This window comes from Vicia villosa, linkage group LG4 (assembly GCF_029867415.1).
Source record: "Vicia villosa cultivar HV-30 ecotype Madison, WI linkage group LG4, Vvil1.0, whole genome shotgun sequence".
In the NCBI taxonomy this organism is placed as follows: domain Eukaryota; kingdom Viridiplantae; phylum Streptophyta; class Magnoliopsida; order Fabales; family Fabaceae; genus Vicia; species Vicia villosa.
In genome coordinates this window covers 178,709,383-178,731,113 of record NC_081183.1, presented here as the reverse complement: position 1 = coordinate 178,731,113, position 21,731 = coordinate 178,709,383, and the positions used below count along the sequence as shown (strand labels likewise).

Sequence of the window (21,731 nt, the reverse complement as noted above, 5' to 3'; positions counted from 1 at the left end):
CATTTAAAAACTCAGGCTACAAGTTGTTCTCAATTTAGTCTCTCCGCCCGAGGACTCATTCAGTGCCTTAAACAACTTAACCTCTAGAGTACTCAAGAACTCTAGGGTAAGGTTGGCATAGACCGGAAAATCATAGTGTACAAAATAGTGTAGCGCTAAATTGTTTAGTAGTGTATCCACATCATTCTAAAGACCTAAGATATCAAGAGTATCATCATTGGCGTACTAGGTTGGTATTATTGACCTTTGAGAATGATATTCGTACCTTTGTGTGTGTTCCTCTTTCGTGAAAACGAAACCATAAGGATTAACATTTGAATAATTTGCTCTTCCTCTATTGGTTATTTTTCCCTGGCCAACTTTCTTTGGTGCAATTGTTGTATTTTTGAGTAATTTCAAAGTGATTGGATGGGATAATTGGATTAGGTATGTGATTAAGGGTGAGATTAGGTGAAGGTTTTGTGAAATGAGTTTGAGTTGGGAAGAAGGGTTAAAGATGGAAGCTTTTTGTTTGAAGGTTATGGAAGTTTATGGATTTCGAGTGAGAGAGTCCAAAGTTTGAATATGAAGAGAGATAATGATTGTGGTTAATTAGTGGTGAAATTTAACAGAAATATGATTAATGGGGCGTGTTTGGTGGTGTTGAGGTTTGAGATTGGTCAAAAAATTTGGCTTGTTGGGCCCATAAGGAAGAGAGAAGGATTTTTTTGGGGAAAAACCTAAGGCTCACATGACCCGTGTAAGCAGACACAACCAGTTCGTGTCAGTCTCAGTTTTTACTAAGGGGCATGATTGTTCTTGTAAGAGAAGTTGGGGCGGTCTCGCCACCCCGAATTATAGGTATTCGAATAGGGATTCCCTATTTGATTATTGACATAGTTAACGGTATCTTGGATGGTTCCTCCCACTAAAATCATTTGACAATTCCCAGCGGAATGTCCATTCACCCCGCAGACGTCATAGAAGGGTTATGTTGGGGTGGTGGGAGTTACAGCAACTAGCGATGCATGGGCTGATGAGGTTGCAACCAGATTTTCAAGCTTTTAGTATAACCTATCTACTTTTGTGTTCATATGATCAAACTGGCTAACTTCATAGATCCCACCCTTTTAAGTGCCGTAGCACTTTTCTCACGGGCATTTCCCCACAAATGGTGGCTCTTTGCCATATATTTGATCAGATTGTAAGCCACATCTTGCAGGTTGTTCATAAGCGCATCGCCGATAGCCGCGTCAAGAGTCATCCTCGTAGAATAAAGGAGGCCATTATAAAAGGTATGCATCACTAACCACTTATCCAACCCATGAAACAAGCAAAGTCTGAACAAGTCTTTGAAACATTCCCACGCATCAAACTGAGACTCCCCGTCTTCTTGCCTAAAGTTATTAATCTCTCCTCTTACTTGGGCAATTCTGCTTGACAGAAAGTACCACACAAGGAAAGCAACCTTAAGTTCTGTCCACAAGGTTATAGAATTTGGAGGTAGAGATTAGAGTTAAGCTCAGGCTCGGTCTCACAGCGAGAATGGGAATAACCTAAGACGGATGACATTTTGATCAATGCCATTGGTATTTAAAGTGCCACAGTTGGAAATAAAAATTGAAATATGAAGATTCAGGTTTTCCATAGGCAACCCCTGATAACTGATCCTACCGGATCATGCCTATCAACAAAGGCTTAAGTTCAAAATTATTAGTCGCTATGGGCGGATGCACAATGCTGCTATGCAATTCCTCATCGAAGGGAATCACATAGTTCTTGAAAGGTTTGATGTCTACTTCCTCAACCATTTGCTGCAAATCTAGGATTCAATGTCTTTCATGTAGAACACACCTGATCCTGTTAACCGGTTCAACCAAATTTCCAGTCGAATGGGTCCTTCGCATACAAAACAGAGCAAAATAAAAAAACAGAAAACAAAAGTGTTTTAGTCTAGACTTTGTTGAAATAAAATTTTGATATCAAAACTATCTCTCCGAAAACGGCGCCAAAAACTTGATGTTGCCTAACCGCACTTGAACGACAATGCCAAGTTGTATAATAAGATCGAACCCACCGAGAGATGTATGAGTACTGAATTTTATCTTAACAATGTTTAGCTATAGCGATCTCAATACTGGTTGGTTTAGTGCAAGTTGAAATAAAGTTTAATTGATAAATAAAACAGGACATGCGGTTGTGGTTATCTATCGAGACTCACCCTATTGTTTATTTATATTTGAACACAATGATGTCTAAGAGGTTTTATAGAAAAATAGATAAATGTGTCCGACAACCACTTTTCTGGCGTGCGCATCTAGACGTGTTTCTTACTAGGAGAAAGCGAGTCACATTGTCACGGCGAGCGCCTCACTATTCTATTATTTACAATCCGCGGTCCAACATCGATGCATTTCCTTTCAAACTATGATCATGTCTGAGTTTCTTGAGCATTCCATCACATTCCATCACTTTTGGTATCTTCCGATTTAAGAGGAATGATAAAATTGTTGTGTTCCGTCATACAATACCCAAATAATAAAAAGTTATCTTTGTTTCATTCCGCTTCGTTCCACTTCGGTCAAAGTATCCTAATAATCTAGAATGTTTCTCAACGCACCCAAGCACATCTTATACACCACGCAAATTTTCATTTTGCCATCTACTTCCGTAGATGCACATCTGGAAGCACCCCATATTTTGAAAAAAATTGCTTCCTTCCGTAGATGCATCTATGGAAGCGTATAAAATAAAATAAAACACAGTTAATTTTACCTTATTTTTCATTTTGAAAATACTTCCATAGATACATCTACGGAATATGGTGGAAATAGAGTGTTTTGTAGGTGCATCTACGAATCAGTCTGCTATTTTTTGAATTCATGTCATTTTCATTCAGAAACTCCATTTTTAAAGACATTCATTTTCATATTCAGTAATGCATTTTAAAAACAATAGTAGGTAGACCAATAAAAATACAATATATAAATATTGTCGGTCAAAGGGTCGAGTACATAATCAAATACATACAAAAAATAAAATATAAATACATCATCAAATATAACTACTGAGTATGTCGGGCGTCCTCCCGCGTACCATCCTGCGCATCCCCTCCGAATCCACGAAGGGCTCTGCTGGCTCTACCCCTAACATCAAGTGTCCCACGGGTCCTGGCACGATACCGACGGTACAGAAATGCACTCTCTGCCATCTCGATCATATCATCCAGCACACGCCTAGAAGCAGTCCCCTTAGGGATTAAATAGCTATCTCGTCAAACGGAACCGCCTCCCGGTGCTCATCATAGCAGCAGTACCTGATGTTCTCCGTGACCATGCGGTCAAGAGCACGCCTGTAGGGATCCGGCACCTGGTTCCCTCTAAGGGGGTGAAAGCACTGGCACGTGGTATGACCTCTGTGTACTCCTCTACCTCTCCCCAACCAATAATATATGGGAAATGCTGTAGTATCCAACCCTGAAAAAAAAACATGGTTATTTTAAAGTACAATAAAAAACTATAAAAAAGTAGAAGAGTGTAAGATTGTTACCACCAAAAGAGTATAACTTCCCGCAACTGTCCTTGTCTTCCACATGCATCCCTCTACAAGTCTATGGTAACTGTACGCATGTACAGCCGCTCCCCAGTTGTACTCATGGATACGTGCTATATTTGATAAATATGTTAGGTAGACAACGTCTGTGTTTAACGAGCTCGTGTCCACAAAGAGCTAAGTGCCTATCAAATATAGGAAGTATCATCTCAGTGCCCGCTCTCTGTGTTTAGCCTGCTCCAACTCGTCCCCCTCAGCTTGCAGTGCCGCAGTGAGCTCCGCATCATACTATCTCTACAGGAATCTAAACCTGGCGTGAGCCCCTCGTGTCCTCTCCACCTCCTCAAGGGCGTCAACGGGATCAGCCCCCAGCTCAGCAATTAGCATCTCCTGAGCTTCCGTCTTTGTTAGCCTACTGTGACGAAGGAGGGTACCCCTTATAGGTAGATGAAGTAGACATGCCACATAATCTAGGGTGATGGTAATCTCATCGTGGGGTAGATGAAATGAGGATGTCTCTGGATGCCATCTCTCCGCAAAGGCCACAAGCATATCATTATGTATGATATTGCAGTCGAGCATACAGAGGTCCCTTATGCCTGAAGCTGCCAGTACCTCCTAAAACCATGGCTCGTCAGGCTGTACGAGATCTTTAATCTTCCGCTCATGGTCGTAGAACCTCTGGGGATCCCTACTCTGAAATTTTTAAAAAATTCAAACGGTTAGTAATAAGCAAGGTCAGAACTGACGCAAATAAAAAGTAATTAACAAATAAAATGCACCACTCCATCCCATACGCCTAGCTGCATGCTCGTCATACTCTGTCAAAAGGGATGTGTCTACAGGACCCCCAGAGTACCAAATAAGCTCCGACACCGGCTCATCCTCGTGTCCCTGCGTAGGTGGCACAACAGATCCTGCATCGTCCGTCATTGCCACAGGCACATGAGTAGAAGTAGAAGTAGTGCCACGACGATGTCTGCAGGGTGGTGGCATATGTGAAGATCCCTCCGCATCATCCCGAGACCTCCGTGAAGTAGTAGTAAACGGGGAAGGCTGCTCAACTAGGACAGCTGTAGAATGCCCGACTGTAGCGGGTGTATGAATTGGAACAACAACTGAGACCCCTCAACTGGGACAGATGTAGAAGTCCCAGCTGGAGCGGGTGTATCAGGTGAAACAACAACTCCATCAATCACCAGAGATATAACACGCGCCTGTTCGCGATGCACAGATGCGTGCTGCGCAGTCCTTCCATGTATATCTTTATCAGCCCGTGAGGCATAATGTCTGCATAGGTAACTGTACATGAACAATGAAATATTAATAAACAATAAATTAAAAAATACCTTTTCGTAGATGCACCTACGAAAGTATGTTAGTTTCAAAAACATTGGGTACTTTCGTAGATGGACCTACGGAAGCATGTTATTTGTCGATACATTGGGTGCTTCCGTAAATGGACCTACAGAAAGCCCCAACGTTCATCTCTTCCGTAGATGGATCTACGGAAACAACTGAAACTCAGAAACGCAACAATGACGTTTGAGTACAGTTCCAACCACTACAAACTCAATTTTTATGGCTTGACCGTCCTTTTAAAATCTCAAACAACTCCTACATTGTCTCTAAACACTATTGCTAAACCTACCAATTCATTTCTACACCTAAATAACACATTCTAATTCAATTTCAAAACTACTCTAAAATAACTAAAAATTTCAAAAACTTACCGATTAAAATATCACTTTGAACTTGATAGATAGTTGATGTTGACAATGTAGCCGAACTTGATATCGATTTTGAGGTAGGGGAAAGAGAGTTTGGGGTTGAGATAGTACGAGGGTTGAGAGAGTTGAGTTTGAAAATGTGAAGAATGAGGGAGAGGAAAGGTCTGGCGCGAGATATAACACCAAAATCTTTCTGTAGATGCACTTGCGGAAGACTTCCGTAGATGCATCTAAGGAACAAAACAACGTTTAACAAAAAAATGCTTCTGAAATTGCATCTACGGAAACACGAAGGCAAAATGAACAATTCGATAGTGCGTGAGAAGGGCATGGTGGAGAAATTCTAATAATCTACTATTCCTAAAAATTTCAATTTCACCCTCTTTCAGCAAACGCCACTGTCAGTGTAAACCGCTTCATTATATTTTTCAAATTAGCGCTTGACGCGAAAATATTCAAAAAACTCTTCAACGTTCATGGCTTCTCACCCTTATTAGTCCACCACCACCACGACGACGACGAACAACCACCCACGCCTCCTTCCGCTTCCGCACTCCAATATCTCCCACCATGTCTTCCTCCTCCCCTCGGAATCGCCTCAATCAGGTTCTCCCCTATCTCCATTTCCACTTCCCCAAACCCTAGTCGTCACCGTATCACATTCCATTCAATTACTTTGCATCACGACCTAGTTTTTGAATTCATGAATGTCGCTATTTAATTTCTGGCTTTACGATTATAATTCCAATATTTGAATTTTGAAATTTGAATTTTTTTGACTTGCATTGCTGGTTTTGTTGTTTGTTGGACAGTTTTATGCTACAAAGAAAAGGAAAGTGATTTCACCTATTTCTAAGGCTGGGAGAATCGAGAAAGGTGCAAGGCTTGTGGGTGATGGGTCTCCAAGTGCTAAAGGATCGTTGGAAAGTTACTTGATTTCGTCTCAGGGGGAGCCGATCGACGAGCCTGTGAGGCCGGATTTGGTTCGGAGAAAATTGGCAACCGATATTGCTAGTTATTCTCTTGATAATGGACTTGATAAGCAGCCTCATGCTACTCGGACCGGTTTTGAAAAGGAAGTGATTGTGGTTGGTGAGCCTGTCCAGGAAAACAAATTAAGTGATTTTAAACATGATGGTGAAAAGTCAGAGCTCAGACAGTTTAAAGCAGAACTCTTTTCTCTCTATTGCGGGTACTACATTCTGTTTAAAGTTTATAACTTGACACAAATAAAGATTAAATGTCCATTTGAAACTTTATATTAAGTTAAAGATCCCTGGTGTAGCTTTGCTTTCCTTGCTATGTAGCACCGACCCATCTGAAAAAAGGTGTGTCTGTGTTGGTGTTGGACACCTACACCGACACTTGCGGTTACGTGTAACTTATACATTTTTTCAAATTATTACCGGTGTCGCTGTGTTAGTGTCGGTGTTTTGTTCGGGGTGTTCGTGTTTCATTGCTTCCTTGTATATATTTGTGAGTAGTAGTTTATGTAGGCTATTTGTTTTGGGTTGAGATGTGCAATCTGGATTGCTGTTGATAGTTTATTTCCTTAGTCTTTTATTATTATTGTTATTATTAGTAAATTATTATTATTATTGCTGTTGTTGAAATTTAATAGTATATGAAAATGATATTCAGTGAATTGCAACCCAGCATTAGTTCACAATTGGACGCGAGAGTGAAAGACCACAAGAGACATGATTCTCTAGCATTAGTAGAAGAAAATGGTACTATACCCCCGAAGTGTGATGCCACCAGTGAGCCACATTTTGGCCGTGAAAACATTTTGAACAACAAAGTCTGTAATACCATGAAAAGTGTTCCAGGCTGCTCTGCAAAGGTTGAAACCGGTTTCATTACTAGTTTAGATTTTGTAGCCAAGTTCATACTTCAAATATATATATATATATATATATATATATATATATATATATATATATATATATATATATATATATGATGTTTTAAATGATTTGCCTTTTCTGTGGCAGGCTTCTGATGGCGGTGATACTAATGCCTTTGACACAGGTTTTAGAAAATGTAGTAATACTCCTACGTCTATGAAAATGGCTGAATGCCAAACACCCGGATCATTGATTGTTAAAGCGTGCATTAAGGGGACTCCAAAGTCAACACGTGGAAGCTCGATGTTTTCGCCCGGAGAGGCTTTCTGGGACGAAGCGATTCAACTTGCTGATGGTTTGACTGTTCCCATGGATAATGATTCTTCTAAGGTTATAGAAGAAAGTAACGTGATGGTGGATCAAGTTGAGATGAACTCATGTAATTTACAAAATTATGATGGTAAAGCAAGGAAGATATTGGATCAAAGTAAAAACATAGGGTTAGCAGAGATGCACACAAAAGATTCTATGAAAGAAGCATCCAGCCTTCCTGTAAGGCATTTTGATTTTTCTTACGAGGACAATAATATGGATGAGAATACCCTTCAAAATTGTCGTGTCAATAATCTGGTCAATGTCACTTGTGGGTCTGGAAAGCAGTATGAATCTATTTCTGTGGCAAGTCATGCACATGAACAGACATATAAATTGCAGGAGAAGATTTTAGTAGATACAGTTGGCAAAAGAGCTGGAAAGGATAATATCAATATGACATCTAATAATTTTAATTCACCCAACAACGAGGCCAGAACAACAATTAATATACACGCATCCGTTGAAGCCAAAACTCCTTCAAGTCATGTGTCACTTGATGATCATTTAGACCTACATAGCTGGCTTCCATCTGAAATATGCAACATATATAAGAAGAAAGGCATTTCAAAGCTTTACAATTGGCAGGTTCTGATTCATTTTACTGAAAGATGCTTTTTACATCATTAATATATTGATTTCCTGTACATTATTTTCTTTCTATATGATTGATTTAATTAGTTTTGTTAGTCCTGGTTCCTATTTTTTTCCAACCAATTTACCTTTTGTTTTTCTGAAATTTTGGCTTTGAAGCTGAGTTAGGCCATTATTTGATTTTAGTTTGTGTTTTTTTTTTTATTATATATTTTCCATTTTTTAGGTTGACTGCCTTCGGGTGAATGGTGTCCTACAAAAAAGAAATCTTGTGTATTGTGCTTCTACCAGGTATTTTATCATTTAACTTGCAATTACTGCAAATCTCATGTCATAGTTCTGTCATTTCCGTTGATATATTGTTTAAAGAATTAGATGACTGGAACATGAACTTGGGGATAAGAAGGCGGAGTAGGGCTGCCTCTATCTAAAGTTGGATCTGTGCATTATAAGTTTCATTTCCGACAATAAAGAATTCACCTTCAGAGAAAGTTGAGAGTCTCAATTTTGGTACTGACCACTACTATACGGGACAATAAATGGATACTTTTTCTTGAAACTGCAGACACTTTTATACTCTTGTCTCTTTTATCACCGAAGTTTTGCTGCATGTCATCTTTAGTGTTTTACACTTATACTATTCTCTCCCAATTTTTTACCCTATTCTCTTGCTATCTTTCTTTGTCTTTTTTATTTGAGAAACTAATGTATGAAATGCTTTTCTTTTGCTGCAGTGCTGGAAAGAGTTTTGTTGCTGAGATTTTAATGCTGCGGAGGGTGATAACAACTGGAAAAATGGCAATACTTGTTCTTCCATATGTATCAATTTGTGCAGAAAAGGTGTTATCTTTTGTCCTTTTTTCTGTCAAAAAATTCATTTTTGGTTGTGGGGAGCTGTTTATGATATATATCTAGTTAAAAATATATGAAAATTTCAATTTATTTAATTATTAGTGTTTTTGATTTGTGCAGGCAGAACATCTTGAAAAGCTTCTTGAGCCACTTGGTAAGCATGTTCGTAGTTATTATGGGAACCAAGGTGGCGGAACACTTCCTAAAGATACTTCTGTAGCCGTATGCACAATAGAGAAGGCAAACTCACTAGTCAATAGATTATTGGAAGAGGGCCGTCTGTCAGAAATGGGAATCATTGTGATAGATGAACTGCATATGGTATCACGAGTCCTTACTTTTGTAGCTATTTGTCATGGGTTCTATTATACGCTGTTTCTTTCAGCATTTTTGTATTTGGTTATTATGAAAAATGAAAGATAAATAGAAAAGGTACACTAGAAGGTTCCCGTGGCTTATTTCTCTCTACATCTATTAACAGGTTGGTGATCCACGCCGAGGTTATCTTCTAGAACTTATGTTGACAAAGCTTCGCTATGCAGCAGGGGAGGGCATTTCAAAATCAAGTGATGGAGATAGTTCAGGTGGAAGCAGTGACAAGAATGATCCCGCTCAAGGTCTGCAAATTGTTGGAATGAGTGCGACAATGCCAAACGTTGCAGCAGTTGCTGACTGGCTTCAAGTAAGAATAATGATGAGTACCACTTACTCCATATCATATACATAAATTATTGGGCTTTCGCTTTCTCTTACTATTGCCCAGCTGTCATTTTTTTTTGGGTGTGATTTTAGGTGTTATAGTTGCTTCAACAAGTAAGCCTTATCCCACCTAGGTGTATATAATTGCTTCAATTTGTTGAAACTTGAAATTGGATCCGAATAACTTCTATTAAAATTTGATGTTTAGCCTTATAAAACCTAAATCCACCTGGTGTTTGCTATGCTAGCAGCATAATACATACATGTTTAGCACTCTTAATTTTACTTTTCATCCAAAAGAAAAATAACTTTGAATGTAATGATTTATAAACACTAACTAGAAATAGAGGAATATTGGATTTTTCAGTCCTGATTGAGCTATCATTCTCATGGTTAATATGTTTTAGAAGAGAACAAATTTGAGTGGCATTAAGTGATTTATTTGGGTTTATGGATGAAACAAAGTAAGGAGAAGACACAGGAGATCAATATACCCTGAAATTATCACCACTTCTAGCATATACCCTGTTATCATGGCCCCACTATTCTGAATTCATACCAGAATACTTAGTCTTTTTATGCCTGACTTGAAACTTTATCGACACACTTATCTCACAGTTAGCAATATTATTCACACAGTACTTTATAGATGATTCAATGTTTCGAACACCAAGACTATTATCATGAAAATTGCGGATGATGGTATTTTTAGAGTTTGCTTGGTCTTTTCTTTTGACTTAATAACTAGATGAGTATGGATTATATTATCATACTATTCTTTTGGTTTCCAAAATAACTAGGAAAAGCTTTTTCTACAAATGTAGACATGGAAAATACAGTACTATATGACCCAATGTATTTGCATATGTAGATGCTGTACTTTGACCAATTTGAAAATGCTTAGCAATCAGCTGATCAAAATTGCCTAATGATTTGTTGTATATGGGAAAATTTTTCACGGAATATAAGAAAACCAATTATGCCGCAGGCTACTCAATGGCAATGAGATGTCAGATGTGTGGATCTAGACATTTAGATAACTCAGACCTTCTTCTGATATCATATTTGATGCATGCTCTTCTTTTATGAGTCTGGCGTTTTGCTTTGACCCAATGATGCATTGGTTTCCTTTGAAGTATGAGGTTCTCCTGTGAATTGTATCTTAGAATGTGAACTATATCTTAGCAATTAATATTTCTAATGGATGACTATGTATTGTTGGTATATTTGACAATGCTGCATTTGTAATAATGATTCCTTTTATGATGATCATCTTATGTTGTTTCATAGGAAGACCTTCTGCTATTGCCTTTTATTGTATATAGATAGATAGATTTATTTCCTCTTTATTTGAGCAACTTTGTTTCATATTTCTCATTATTTTGTCAGCTTTTCTTTCCTTAATTTTAGGATAGCAATTAATAGAGTTAATGTACATTAGTCTTTAAATTTTCAAGGCATGTCTTTGTAAAAAGCAATTGATACTCGATCAATTTTCCCGCTTCAAGCTCTTATAAATCTGTTTGTCCCAAATTGTATCAAGGCAGCACTATACCAGACAGAGTTCCGGCCAGTTCCTTTAGAAGAATATATTAAAGTTGGTAATTCCATTTATAACAAGAATATGGAACTTTCTAGAACAATCCCAAAAGGAGCTGACCTTGGTGGCAAGGATCCAGATCATGTTGTTGAACTATGTAACGAGGTAGGCAATTTAAAGTCTTAGCCACAACTACAATTTGCAATTCTTCAAGATGAACAAATTTGAATAATTGATATTTTTTCAGATTGTTCAAGAGGGACAGTCGGTGTTAATATTTTGTTCTAGCCGCAAGGGTTGTGAATCAACTGCAAGACATGTTGCAAAGTTCCTTAAAAGCTTCACTGTCGATATTAATGAGAATAATTGTGAGTTTGCTGATATTACTTCTGCTATTAACTCCTTGAGAAAGTGCCCTGCTGGGTTGGACCCCGTATTGGAAGAAACTCTTCCAGCTGGTGTTGCATTTCACCATGCTGGCCTTACGGTAATTCCATTCTTTTGGTGTTATGGTTTCCACTAACATTGTTACTTGACTTATATTTTGGGAGTAAAATTTCATATTTGATCTCAATGGAATGCTGGGTTTATTTTACCTACCTTCACGGCCTAACCCATTTTTTACCATTCTAAATTCTAATAGGTTGAGGAACGAGAGATTGTTGAAACTTGTTACCGGAAAGGTCTTTTGCGCGTCTTAACTGCCACATCAACCTTGGCAGCCGGAGTTAATCTACCTGCTAGGAGAGTAATTTTCCGACAGCCTAGAATTGGTTGTGATTTTATTGATGGGACGAGGTACATGCAGATGGCTGGTCGTGCTGGTCGAACTGGAATTGATACAAAAGGAGAAAGTGTATGACTTCTTCTGTTATATCCTCAACTATTATAGATGGTAGTATAAGTGTGGTTTTTCTAGGCTGTCACGCTGATAGATTGTTGAGAGTTTCTATGTTTTTGTTTATTATATACTACTATTTTTTGTATTTTTTTCCCATTGTCCCCTAGTTGTGCTTACCATATCTTTCTTTCTTTTCCTTTTTTTTTTTTTTTTTCTCTTTCTCTTTCATTTTACCTTTTTACTTTGCTATCATAATTTATTTTGGCATATCTATGTGGCTTTGACTGTAGTCATTTATTTTGATTAATTAGAATTAAGTCAAATGATTTGTTGACTTGCATAGGTACTCATCTGCAAACCTGAGGAGTTAAAAAGAATTATGGGACTTCTGAATGAAAGCTGTCCACCGTTACATTCCTGTTTATCTGAAGATTTAAATGGAATGACTCATGCAATTTTAGAAGTGGTTGCTGGAGGAATAGTTCAAACCGCTAATGACATTCACCGGTATGTTAGATGTACTCTTTTGAACTCCACGAAACCATTTCTGGAGGTGGTAAAATCAGCTCAAGAATCCCTAAAATGGTTGTGCCAAAGAAAATTTCTTGAATGGAATGAAGATACTAAACTCTACAGTACCACACCTCTTGGACGTGCATCTTTTGGCAGTTCTCTCTGTCCGGAAGAATCACTTGTAAATGTTTCTGTCTATACTTTTATTCATTGCTACTGTTCTTTTTAACTAGCTTTGGGTTTGTTTTCGTACTGTCATTTCCTGCAATATTAGGTAGTATAATCATGCTGTGACTGGCATTAAACCCATGTTGTGATTGACTTTTTAGATTGTGTTGGCTGATCTTTCAAGGGCAAGGGAAGGATTTGTCCTTGCATCTGACTTGCATTTGGTTTACTTAGTGACGCCAATCAATGTTGATGTTGAGCCAGATTGGGAATGGTACTATGAGCGTTTTATGAAATTGTCTCCTCTTGATCAGGTGAGTTTGTGTTAAAATAAATTTCCCCATTCTTGTTTTTCAGTCAACAATGTTATTAAACCTTCTTAGAGTTCACCACATGTTTTTACTATCACCTATTTTATGTTGCGTTTGAGTACATAGTATATCATTATTATTTAGGAAGAAATAAATTTGTAAGAAACCAGATTTTTCTACAGAAAGATTTATACATCAGTGCCATTCTTGTAATAAGGTTTACCCGTACTTAAGAAGCGTTTAATTTGAATTGTCATTCCACCTCTATAGATATCGATTTTTGAGTCTTTCATTTTTGTAGATTTGAAATAGCAATGTAATCTTGACATATTTGTAAATATTGTTAATTGTATTTGTAATTGTAATATGTTTTGTAGTCAGTTGGCAATCGAGTAGGCGTGACAGAACCGTTCTTGATGCGTATGGCACATGGTGCACCAATGGGCTCAAGCAAGTCAAGATGGTTGAACAATAAACGGAAAGGTCAGCATGGGATCTCAAGTGGAACTGTCAACTCGGAAGATCAAACACTTCGTGTCTGTAGAAGATTCTACGTTGCTCTCATTTTATCTCTTTTAGTACAGGTGCTTTTCTCTAGTATATGGACTCAAATATATCTACTGCTTATTTTTTGTTAATGAATATTTTTTTTTAAAGAAAAGAATATTATTATAAAAAGCAGAAGGATGATATGGAATGCTTCTTGGTTAAAAGTCATAGGACAACAACCACATACAAGGAACTAGGAAAAAAAAGCAGAAGATGATACACAATACTTCTTGGTTAAAAGTCATAGCCTAGGACAGCAACCACAAATAGGGAAAAATGTACTAATAGACCTTTCCAATCTCTTGCTCATCTAACCACGGAAGATTTCAGGAAGAAACCATGTGAAGAGAGATCAATTTTCATATTATTTGTTGTTACATAAACATATCCTATATATGGAGAGAGATCAATTTACACTCATACAACACTTGAAGACTATTATACTATTAATAACTTCAGATATAATATGATTTTTTGTCGATCCAACCGTAGTAACACTAATAAATTATTTTAAGTCTTCCTTTAATCATTAAATCCCATATCAATAGTTTCAGGACTCTTCCCATTCCTTCGCGAGTTTGGTTCATTCGTGTGTCCCTTGGCCTAGAACCTTGCCAAAAGCTGTTCCTTGCCCGTGCCATGCCATTTTGCATCGATGCTCCCCACCTTCATCAGTCCGAGGTATCATAATAACAACTTGAGGAGGAAGACTAGTAATATGAGGCTAGAACCACAAAGGGTCACCAGTAACACAATTAATTTTGTCCAATAGTGTTTGTTGAAGAACTACTGATGTAACAAGATTTCTAATGCATAACTACCTATAGTAATTGGTAATTAATAATCTTGAACTAGCACAGAGTTTAAGCTTAATACTTCAGTTTGAGACGGAGGGTTAAAAAATTAGGGTCTCTTTTGTAGGTGCTGTACAGTTGGTATATTGTACAACACTTGCACAATTGTATTTTTTAAGTAGCCCACATTATTAGCATAAAATGTTATTAGGCCCTTAGGCTTATTGTTTTGTAAATATTAAGAGTTTTTTTAGTAAATTATGCTTTTGTGCTCCTTCCCTATCTGTTTTTTTTTTTTTTTTTCTCTTTTCCATCTTATCTTTAAAATGTGCTTTAATGAAGGAAACTCCTGTGGGTGAGGTTTGTGATTCATTTAAAGTTGCCAGAGGAATGGTTCAAGGTTTGCAAGAAAATGCTGGTCGATTTGCATCTATGGTTGCTGTGTTCTGTGAGAGGTTGGGGTGGCATGATCTTGAAGGCTTAGTTGCCAAGTTTCAAAATCGTGTATCATTTGGAGTTAGAGCAGAGGTTGTTGAGCTTACCACCATTCCTTATGTTAAAGTAAGTAGCCTAAGTTTCCATGTTTGTTTTACAAACTCCTTCAAATAACTTATGGTTTGTTGTTTTAGTACTCACCTTTCCTCTGTCTTTTCCATTCAATTTGCAGGGCTCTCGAGCAAGAGCACTCTATAAAGCAGGTTTACGCACGCCTCTTGCAATTGCCGAAGCATCCATTCCTGAAATAGTAAAAGCTCTTTTTGAATCTTCATCATGGGCCACAGAAGGTAATGTGTGGAAATTGTCAGTAATTAGTCTAACATTTTTAGGTAGCAAAATGGTTGAAATTTTGTTGTTCATGTTTTATTCCTTGAAACTATATAAGTTAAACACAGATAAAATATTGGATTAACATATTCTTTATGCTACTTTTTTGCTACTGTTTTCTTGAGGATGCTTTCAGGTGAAATGTCATTAGCAATGCATTATATTTCTAGTTTGTCCATGTGCATTCTTGTGTTTTGTTTTTAACTATTTCACCAAATAAATTCGTTATGCCAATCTTTTAATTTAAAGTATGTGAAGCTGCTGTAGATTTTATTTTATTTTTTATCATTGAAAGTTGATTCCAAATTTCCAATTCTTTTGAAGGTTCTGCACAAAGGAGCTTACAACTCGGTGTTGCGAAGAAGATAAAGAATGGTGCTCGCAAGATTGTTCTTGATAAAGCTGAAGAAGCCAGGATTGTTGCTTTCTCAGCCTTTAAGTCACTCGGATATGATGTCCCGCAGTTAGCTCCACCCATACCCACCATTGCATGCAATTCTATCAGAAAAGAAGTTGGAAGTTCCTCTGGAAGTGATACAGCTGACACTAGTCATAGCTTTGTTGATGCAAATCACATTGATAATTCTAAGATAGTTGCTTTAGAAAAAGAAAAGGACTTGAATAAATCATCTGAAAATGATGCTCGGGCTTCTGTAGAAGATAAATCAGACAGCGCGATGCCATGTAGTTTGCCTACTGTTCCAGTTGTAGTGCCTACAACAAATGAGCTCAGTATGACTCTCGGTACTGCCAAAATTCCTGATGTTACCACCCTCTCCGGCCAGTTACAGAAACAAAATGATAAGTCCAGTATACATGATGGATGCCATGCTCATGGTACAGGGGAACAAAATCATAAGGAGAATTTGGCTAGTGGTAACATGAATAATTCCAGCCGAAAAGGGCCCATCAATGCAGTTAGTACTCCTGGTGGGCTCGATTCATTCTTGGATCTATGGGATACAGTACCAGCGTTCTACTTTGATATCCATTACATCAAACGGTTGGAATTGCACTCTGCCGCCCCTTTTGAAGTACATGGGATTGCCATCTGCTGGGAAAACTCTCCCATGTACTACATTAATCTTCCTAGGGATATTCTGTTGTCTAACAATAGAAAAGACGACGGGTTTTCCTTGAATGCATGCAGTCCTAAGCTTAAAGGTTCATCATCTAATTCTAAACAAGATTTGATGAATGCCATGAACAGATGGAGCAGGATTAGCAAAATAATAGAGAAAAAAAATGTGAAAAAGTTCACCTGGAATTTGAAAGTTCAGATTCAGGTGCTAAAAAAGCCATCAGTTTCAGTTCAGAGGTTTGGTTCTGTTGATTTACTTGATAAAAATATGGACCTTGAAGTTGTAGACAATTCTTACATATTGTTGCCCCCAATCCATGTTAAAGAGGCAATTGACATATGCATTGTTGCTTGGATTCTTTGGCCTGATGAAGAGAGTAGCTCTAGTCCAAACCTGGACAAGGTAACCTAAATAGTTGTCTTGTACTGCATACATTGGTGTACACACATGCACATCTTTGTTGTCCGAAAGTGATGATTTGATAGTTGAGGGTCCTAGTATTAACAATCACATTTGGTAATTTAGGAGGTAAAGAAAAGGTTATCCCCTGAAGATGCAGGAGCTGCTAATCAGTGTGGCAGGTGGAGGAATCAGATGCGAAAAGCTGCTCATAATGGTTGCTGCCGCCGGGTTGCTCAAACACGAGCATTATGTTCTGTTCTTTGGAAATTGCTTGTTTCTGAGAAACTCGTAGAAGTGCTTATGGAAATAGAAATCCCATTGGTAAGAATCTATGAATCTTCAGTACATTTAAAGAAAAGCGATTTCATGTCTGATGTTATTTTCAATCTTCTTTTGCTCTTAATCTTTTATACCAGTCATTACATTCCAAAATAAATTAAAAATTCTAATATCAAATATTCATCTAAAGAAAGAAAAATAGCATTGAATAATTTTTTGATTCACTTGGGACCTCGGTGCTGGAGACATCTTAAACATTCATTTTGCGCAGCTTGATCTTTTTGTGTGAATTTTATATTTAAGGTTTACAATTCCTGATACAAGTGCACAACTTCAATAAAAGTGCCTCATATTGAATTAACGTTGCATGAAAACTCGAGCAAAAAGTCGAATGGAACAAATGTAATTAAACCAGAATAATGTGACTAATGGGTGAAATTGGCTTCTATGTGGAAAGTGCATTTAATTTTAATTTCAAGAGTCGAGACATGTATTTATATATAGCTTAAAACAATTAAGGATTTGTTTAAAGTTTGGTGGGCACAATCAAGTGTTACATTTTGAAAGACTCTTTTATCTTTTGTTGTCCTTATATTATTTTTCTCTTTAATGTGTCATGGATAATGTCACAATAGACAATAAGAATTTGGGTTGGGCTTAACTCAACCTTACAACAAATTTGAATGAGTTCTGATACCATCTTAGAATTTAAGTTTCAACCTTACAATCCAGTTTGTAAGGTGAGGATTGCCCCTACTTATAAACATATATATCATCTGATGTGAGACTCTTAACATGATAAGATCGGGAATATCGTTAACTGTACCAAGTTAATTTATCGTTTACCATTGTGATTTTATGTTCAATCACTTTAAATGCTTATATTACAATTGAGAGTAGATTGGGCTCAATTCAACCCCTAAATCTAGCTCAAATGGGTATGTAAGGTATACATTACCTTCATACCTGGACAGTGTGGGATCTTAACAGGATACATTTGAAGTATTTGACACTACTTTAACACATGTCATTAGGTGAATGTTCTTGCTGACATGGAGCTTTGGGGAATTGGTGTTGATTTGGAGAGATGCATCCAGGCTCGGAAATTGTTGGTGAAAAGGCTGAAGCAACTTGAAAAGGAAGCTTACAAACTGGCTGGAATGACGTTTTCATTGAATATGCCAGCAGATATTGCAAAGGTGCTGTATGAACACTTGAAACTGCCGATTCCTGATGGAAAAAATAAGGGGAAAAACCATCCAAGTACTGACAAACACTGTTTGGATGCACTACGGTATTGAGAAAGTTTCCTTTTCCCTGTTGTTTCTCTTCGATCCATACTAAATAGAATTATATAATGAATTTTTATGATTTGATGTTTCGTTCTTATGCATTTTAGAAAAGAGTAAATTACACCATCATCCAATCTTATAAAACCTACACTACATAGATGAATGACTATGATTGAGCTTTGGAAATTATTTTTCTTTATACTTTTGTCACCAGTAATTAGTTATGAACTCATTATAATTTTAGGTTTAGAAAAGGTAAAGTTAAGTTTTGAATAACTTAGTGCAACATATATATTTCCATCTTCTAGTGTCTCAATTAAGAGTAAGGGTTCAAAACTATACATTAGTTAAGAATCCTAAATGGAGAAGAGCTATCCATAAAAAGTTAAATCACAAACTGAGTTTCTTTTAGCATCACTTGTCCTTATGTTCTCTATGCACCTCAGTAAGTACTTGTTTGATTGAATGCATTTTTTTAATAAGTATTTATTTCAGGCATGAACATCCCATTGTTCCAATCATCAAAGAGCACCGTACATTGGCAAAGCTCCTAAACTCTACACTAGGATCAATTTGTTCTCTGGCTAGGCTATCTGTAAGCACACAGAAGTACACATTACATGGTCATTGGCTCCAAACATCCACAGCAACTGGACGGCTTTCAATGGAGGAACCTAATCTTCAGGTTTGGGTTCTCTTATCACATGTTTTACTTTTGTTTATTCCTTCTTTCAGCTAGCTGCTACATTTAATGTGATGTACAATCTTGTTTGGTAATGCAGTGTGTTGAGCATCCAGTTGACTTTAAGATGATAGGAGACAAAAATGGAGGTGATGCTGATGAGAGTTGTAGAATCAATGCCCGTGACTTCTTTGTTCCAACCCAGGTGACATGGGCCTTTTACTCTATTTATTTTAATTATTTGTTGGTTGCTCTTAATCATGATTTATTGCCTTATTTAATACCTATTGGCGCATTGTATTAGTATAAAGAAGTCTCAGTGCTTAGACAAAACTATCAATAATAATTTGAAGTTTTGTTATTTTTGGAAATTCCGCCTTCATTGTAGTCCGCCCATAACCGCCTAATTGCGGCTTTTGGGTTGCCTTCATTGCAGCCTCCGACACCTTTCATTATGAAGGGGTGTTAATCCCACACTACCTAGCGATATGACTTGTGTAGTGTTTATAAAACTTGGGCAATCCTTACCTTACAACCCAGTTTTATAAGGTTGAGTTAGGCCAACCATAATTTTAAGAATTAATTCTCTTCCCTCTTACAAACTAACAACCTGACACTAGTCACATGCTAACAAAATACCTCTGGATTCTGCTTATGCCTCCTAATGTAAGCCTCTTCTAAATTCTGCAACCAGTCATTCAGATCCTCTTATATCTTTTTTTCTTTCTTTCTTTCTTTCTTTCTTTCTGGTTTTGGCTTTATATTTGGTTACTTGTGTTCTATTCTTATATATCTCTTTTGACTGCAGGATAATTGGTTTCTGTTAACAGCAGATTATTCTCAGATAGAATTGAGGTTGATGGCACATTTTTCTAAAGACTCTTCACTTATAGAGCTTCTGAGTAAGCCTGATGGAGATGTCTTCACAATGATAGCAGCAAGATGGATTGGGTGTCCTGAGGTATCCGTTGGTTCTCAGCAGAGAGAGCAGACCAAAAAGATGGTGTACGGAATTCTGTATGGTATGGGTCCAAATAGCCTTGCAGAACAAATGGATTGCACTTCGGATGAAGCTGCTGAAAGGATCAGTAACTTCAAAAGCACTTTTCCTGGTGTTGCTTCTTGGCTTCACGAAGCCGTTGCATTTTGTCGTAGCAAAGGGTGAGGAGACTTTGTGCCACTTTTGCACATCCTAACCCATTCCTTTAGCAGGATACCTTGATGATGGTTATCTTAGCATTGGATCCTCTTTTAGTTTGAAAATGATTATATTGCTGATTTATCTTTTTCGTTGACAAACTGATTGCTTTTACTGGTATTTAAAATATTTGTCCCTATTGTAATTTGTAACTGGCACCTATTCTTTCCTTAAATTGGGATCTCTATACCTAATAATGTAGAAAACTTTGATCCAGATATGTGGAGACTCTCAAGGGAAGGAAACGGTTTTTGTCAAAAATAAAATTTGGCAGCAGTACAGAAAAATCAAGAGCCCAGAGGCAAGCTGTCAATTCCATTTGTCAGGTGTACTATATTTTTTTCCCTCTTCCAAATTGGGATATGTTTCCTTCAAAGATATCAGTCATCATTTTAGTGTTTACTTCATAGATATCAGAATTCATTTATAATGCTGTCTCCTTCCCTTTCTCCCAGGGATCTGCTGCCGACATAATTAAAATTGCAATGATTAAAATTTACTCTGAAATTGTTACTGGCGTTGATAGCCCGGAGTCAAGTTCTTCAGGTGCAACCAAGTTCCACATGCTTAGAAATCGCTGCCGGATTCTGTTACAGGTTAGTTTTAAATGATTTGTATTCTCTAATTTTTTTGATGTTTCTCTTTGTTTTAATCGTTTAAGTATATGTTAACTAGGTACATGATGAATTAGTGCTGGAAGTTGATCCCTCTGTGGTGAAAGAAGCTGCAATATTGTTGCAGACCAGCATGGAGAATGCAGTATCACTTCTTGGTTTGTATTCGTTAAACAGATTATTCTTTTTGGTTGAAGATATTGATTGGTAAAAGTAATTGAGGTTCTGACTGTATGGTCAAATCACATATTCATTGTTTACACGTATACTTCTGCAGTTCCTCTGAATGTCAAATTAAAGGTTGGAAGAACATGGGGATCCTTGGAGCCATATGCACCTGATAAATTCAAGGCTGACACTCCCATGGCTGAATCCTGAAGCATCCAAACCGTCTTTATTCATGACAGTGTAAAAAGATATTTGTTGATATTGGGTGGTGCATTCGCCATAATTGATTCCAAGATTTGAAACATGGAAGCAGCGTAAATATCAAGTGCCCCAGAATACTCAATTATCATGATGAGGTATGCATTTTTTGGAGTGAAATTAGTTTCAATGTACAGCAACGTGCAATGTAGTTACCATCCACCATTCTTTACAGCATTTTTGATCTATAGGGTAAGATAGCCAAAATTTTGTTTTGTATATTGATTCGAATATTGGCTTCTAATGCTGTGTTGGAAAGAGAAAAGTCTTCCCATAATGTATATAATGAAATAAGCTTCCATTTAAAGCACTTTCCAAGTTCTTATTTGGTAATGTACCCAGATGGAAAAGTCGAGGAAATCGTTTATATTTTTTTTACTTGATCACTGAGTTGTTTTGGATATATTGACATCTTGAGATGAGATTGTTTAGTATAAAATAGAACAAGCTTAACTATAATGAAGTGAACATTTTTAGTCAATCTGAAAATCTTAAGATGATTTTCACACAAATGATAAAGCTTCACTATATCATATTTAGCACATATGTAATACATTAGAGCTGATACAACATACCTAAAACTGGAAAAG

At 37.2% G+C, this 21,731-nt stretch overlaps 1 protein-coding gene across 2 annotated transcripts; it reads left to right on the top strand.

Annotated features, from left to right (window-relative positions):
• The first annotated feature begins 5,574 nt into the window (after positions 1 to 5,574).
• Positions 5,575 to 21,679, top strand: LOC131596165 (helicase and polymerase-containing protein TEBICHI). 2 transcript variants are annotated; one of them, XM_058868746.1, is made up of 26 exons: positions 5,575 to 5,867; positions 6,074 to 6,453; positions 6,903 to 7,104; positions 7,256 to 8,068; positions 8,301 to 8,365; positions 8,809 to 8,914; positions 9,047 to 9,247; positions 9,408 to 9,608; positions 11,169 to 11,330; positions 11,413 to 11,652; positions 11,809 to 12,021; positions 12,350 to 12,700; positions 12,849 to 13,001; positions 13,376 to 13,582; positions 14,684 to 14,902; positions 15,009 to 15,126; positions 15,491 to 16,650; positions 16,774 to 16,971; positions 17,964 to 18,223; positions 18,717 to 18,906; positions 19,004 to 19,108; positions 19,712 to 20,064; positions 20,319 to 20,427; positions 20,557 to 20,697; positions 20,777 to 20,873; positions 20,993 to 21,679. In XM_058868746.1, exons 1-26 carry the CDS (start codon positions 5,832 to 5,834, stop codon positions 21,091 to 21,093), a joined length of 6,381 nt encoding a protein of 2,126 aa, XP_058724729.1. In that variant the 5' UTR covers positions 5,575 to 5,831; the 3' UTR covers positions 21,094 to 21,679. The 2 variants fall into 2 exon arrangements, with proteins under 2 accessions (XP_058724729.1, XP_058724730.1); XM_058868747.1 differs by having other exon boundaries at positions 5,577 to 5,867; positions 18,717 to 18,816.
• Positions 21,680 to 21,731: the final 52 nt, after the last annotated feature.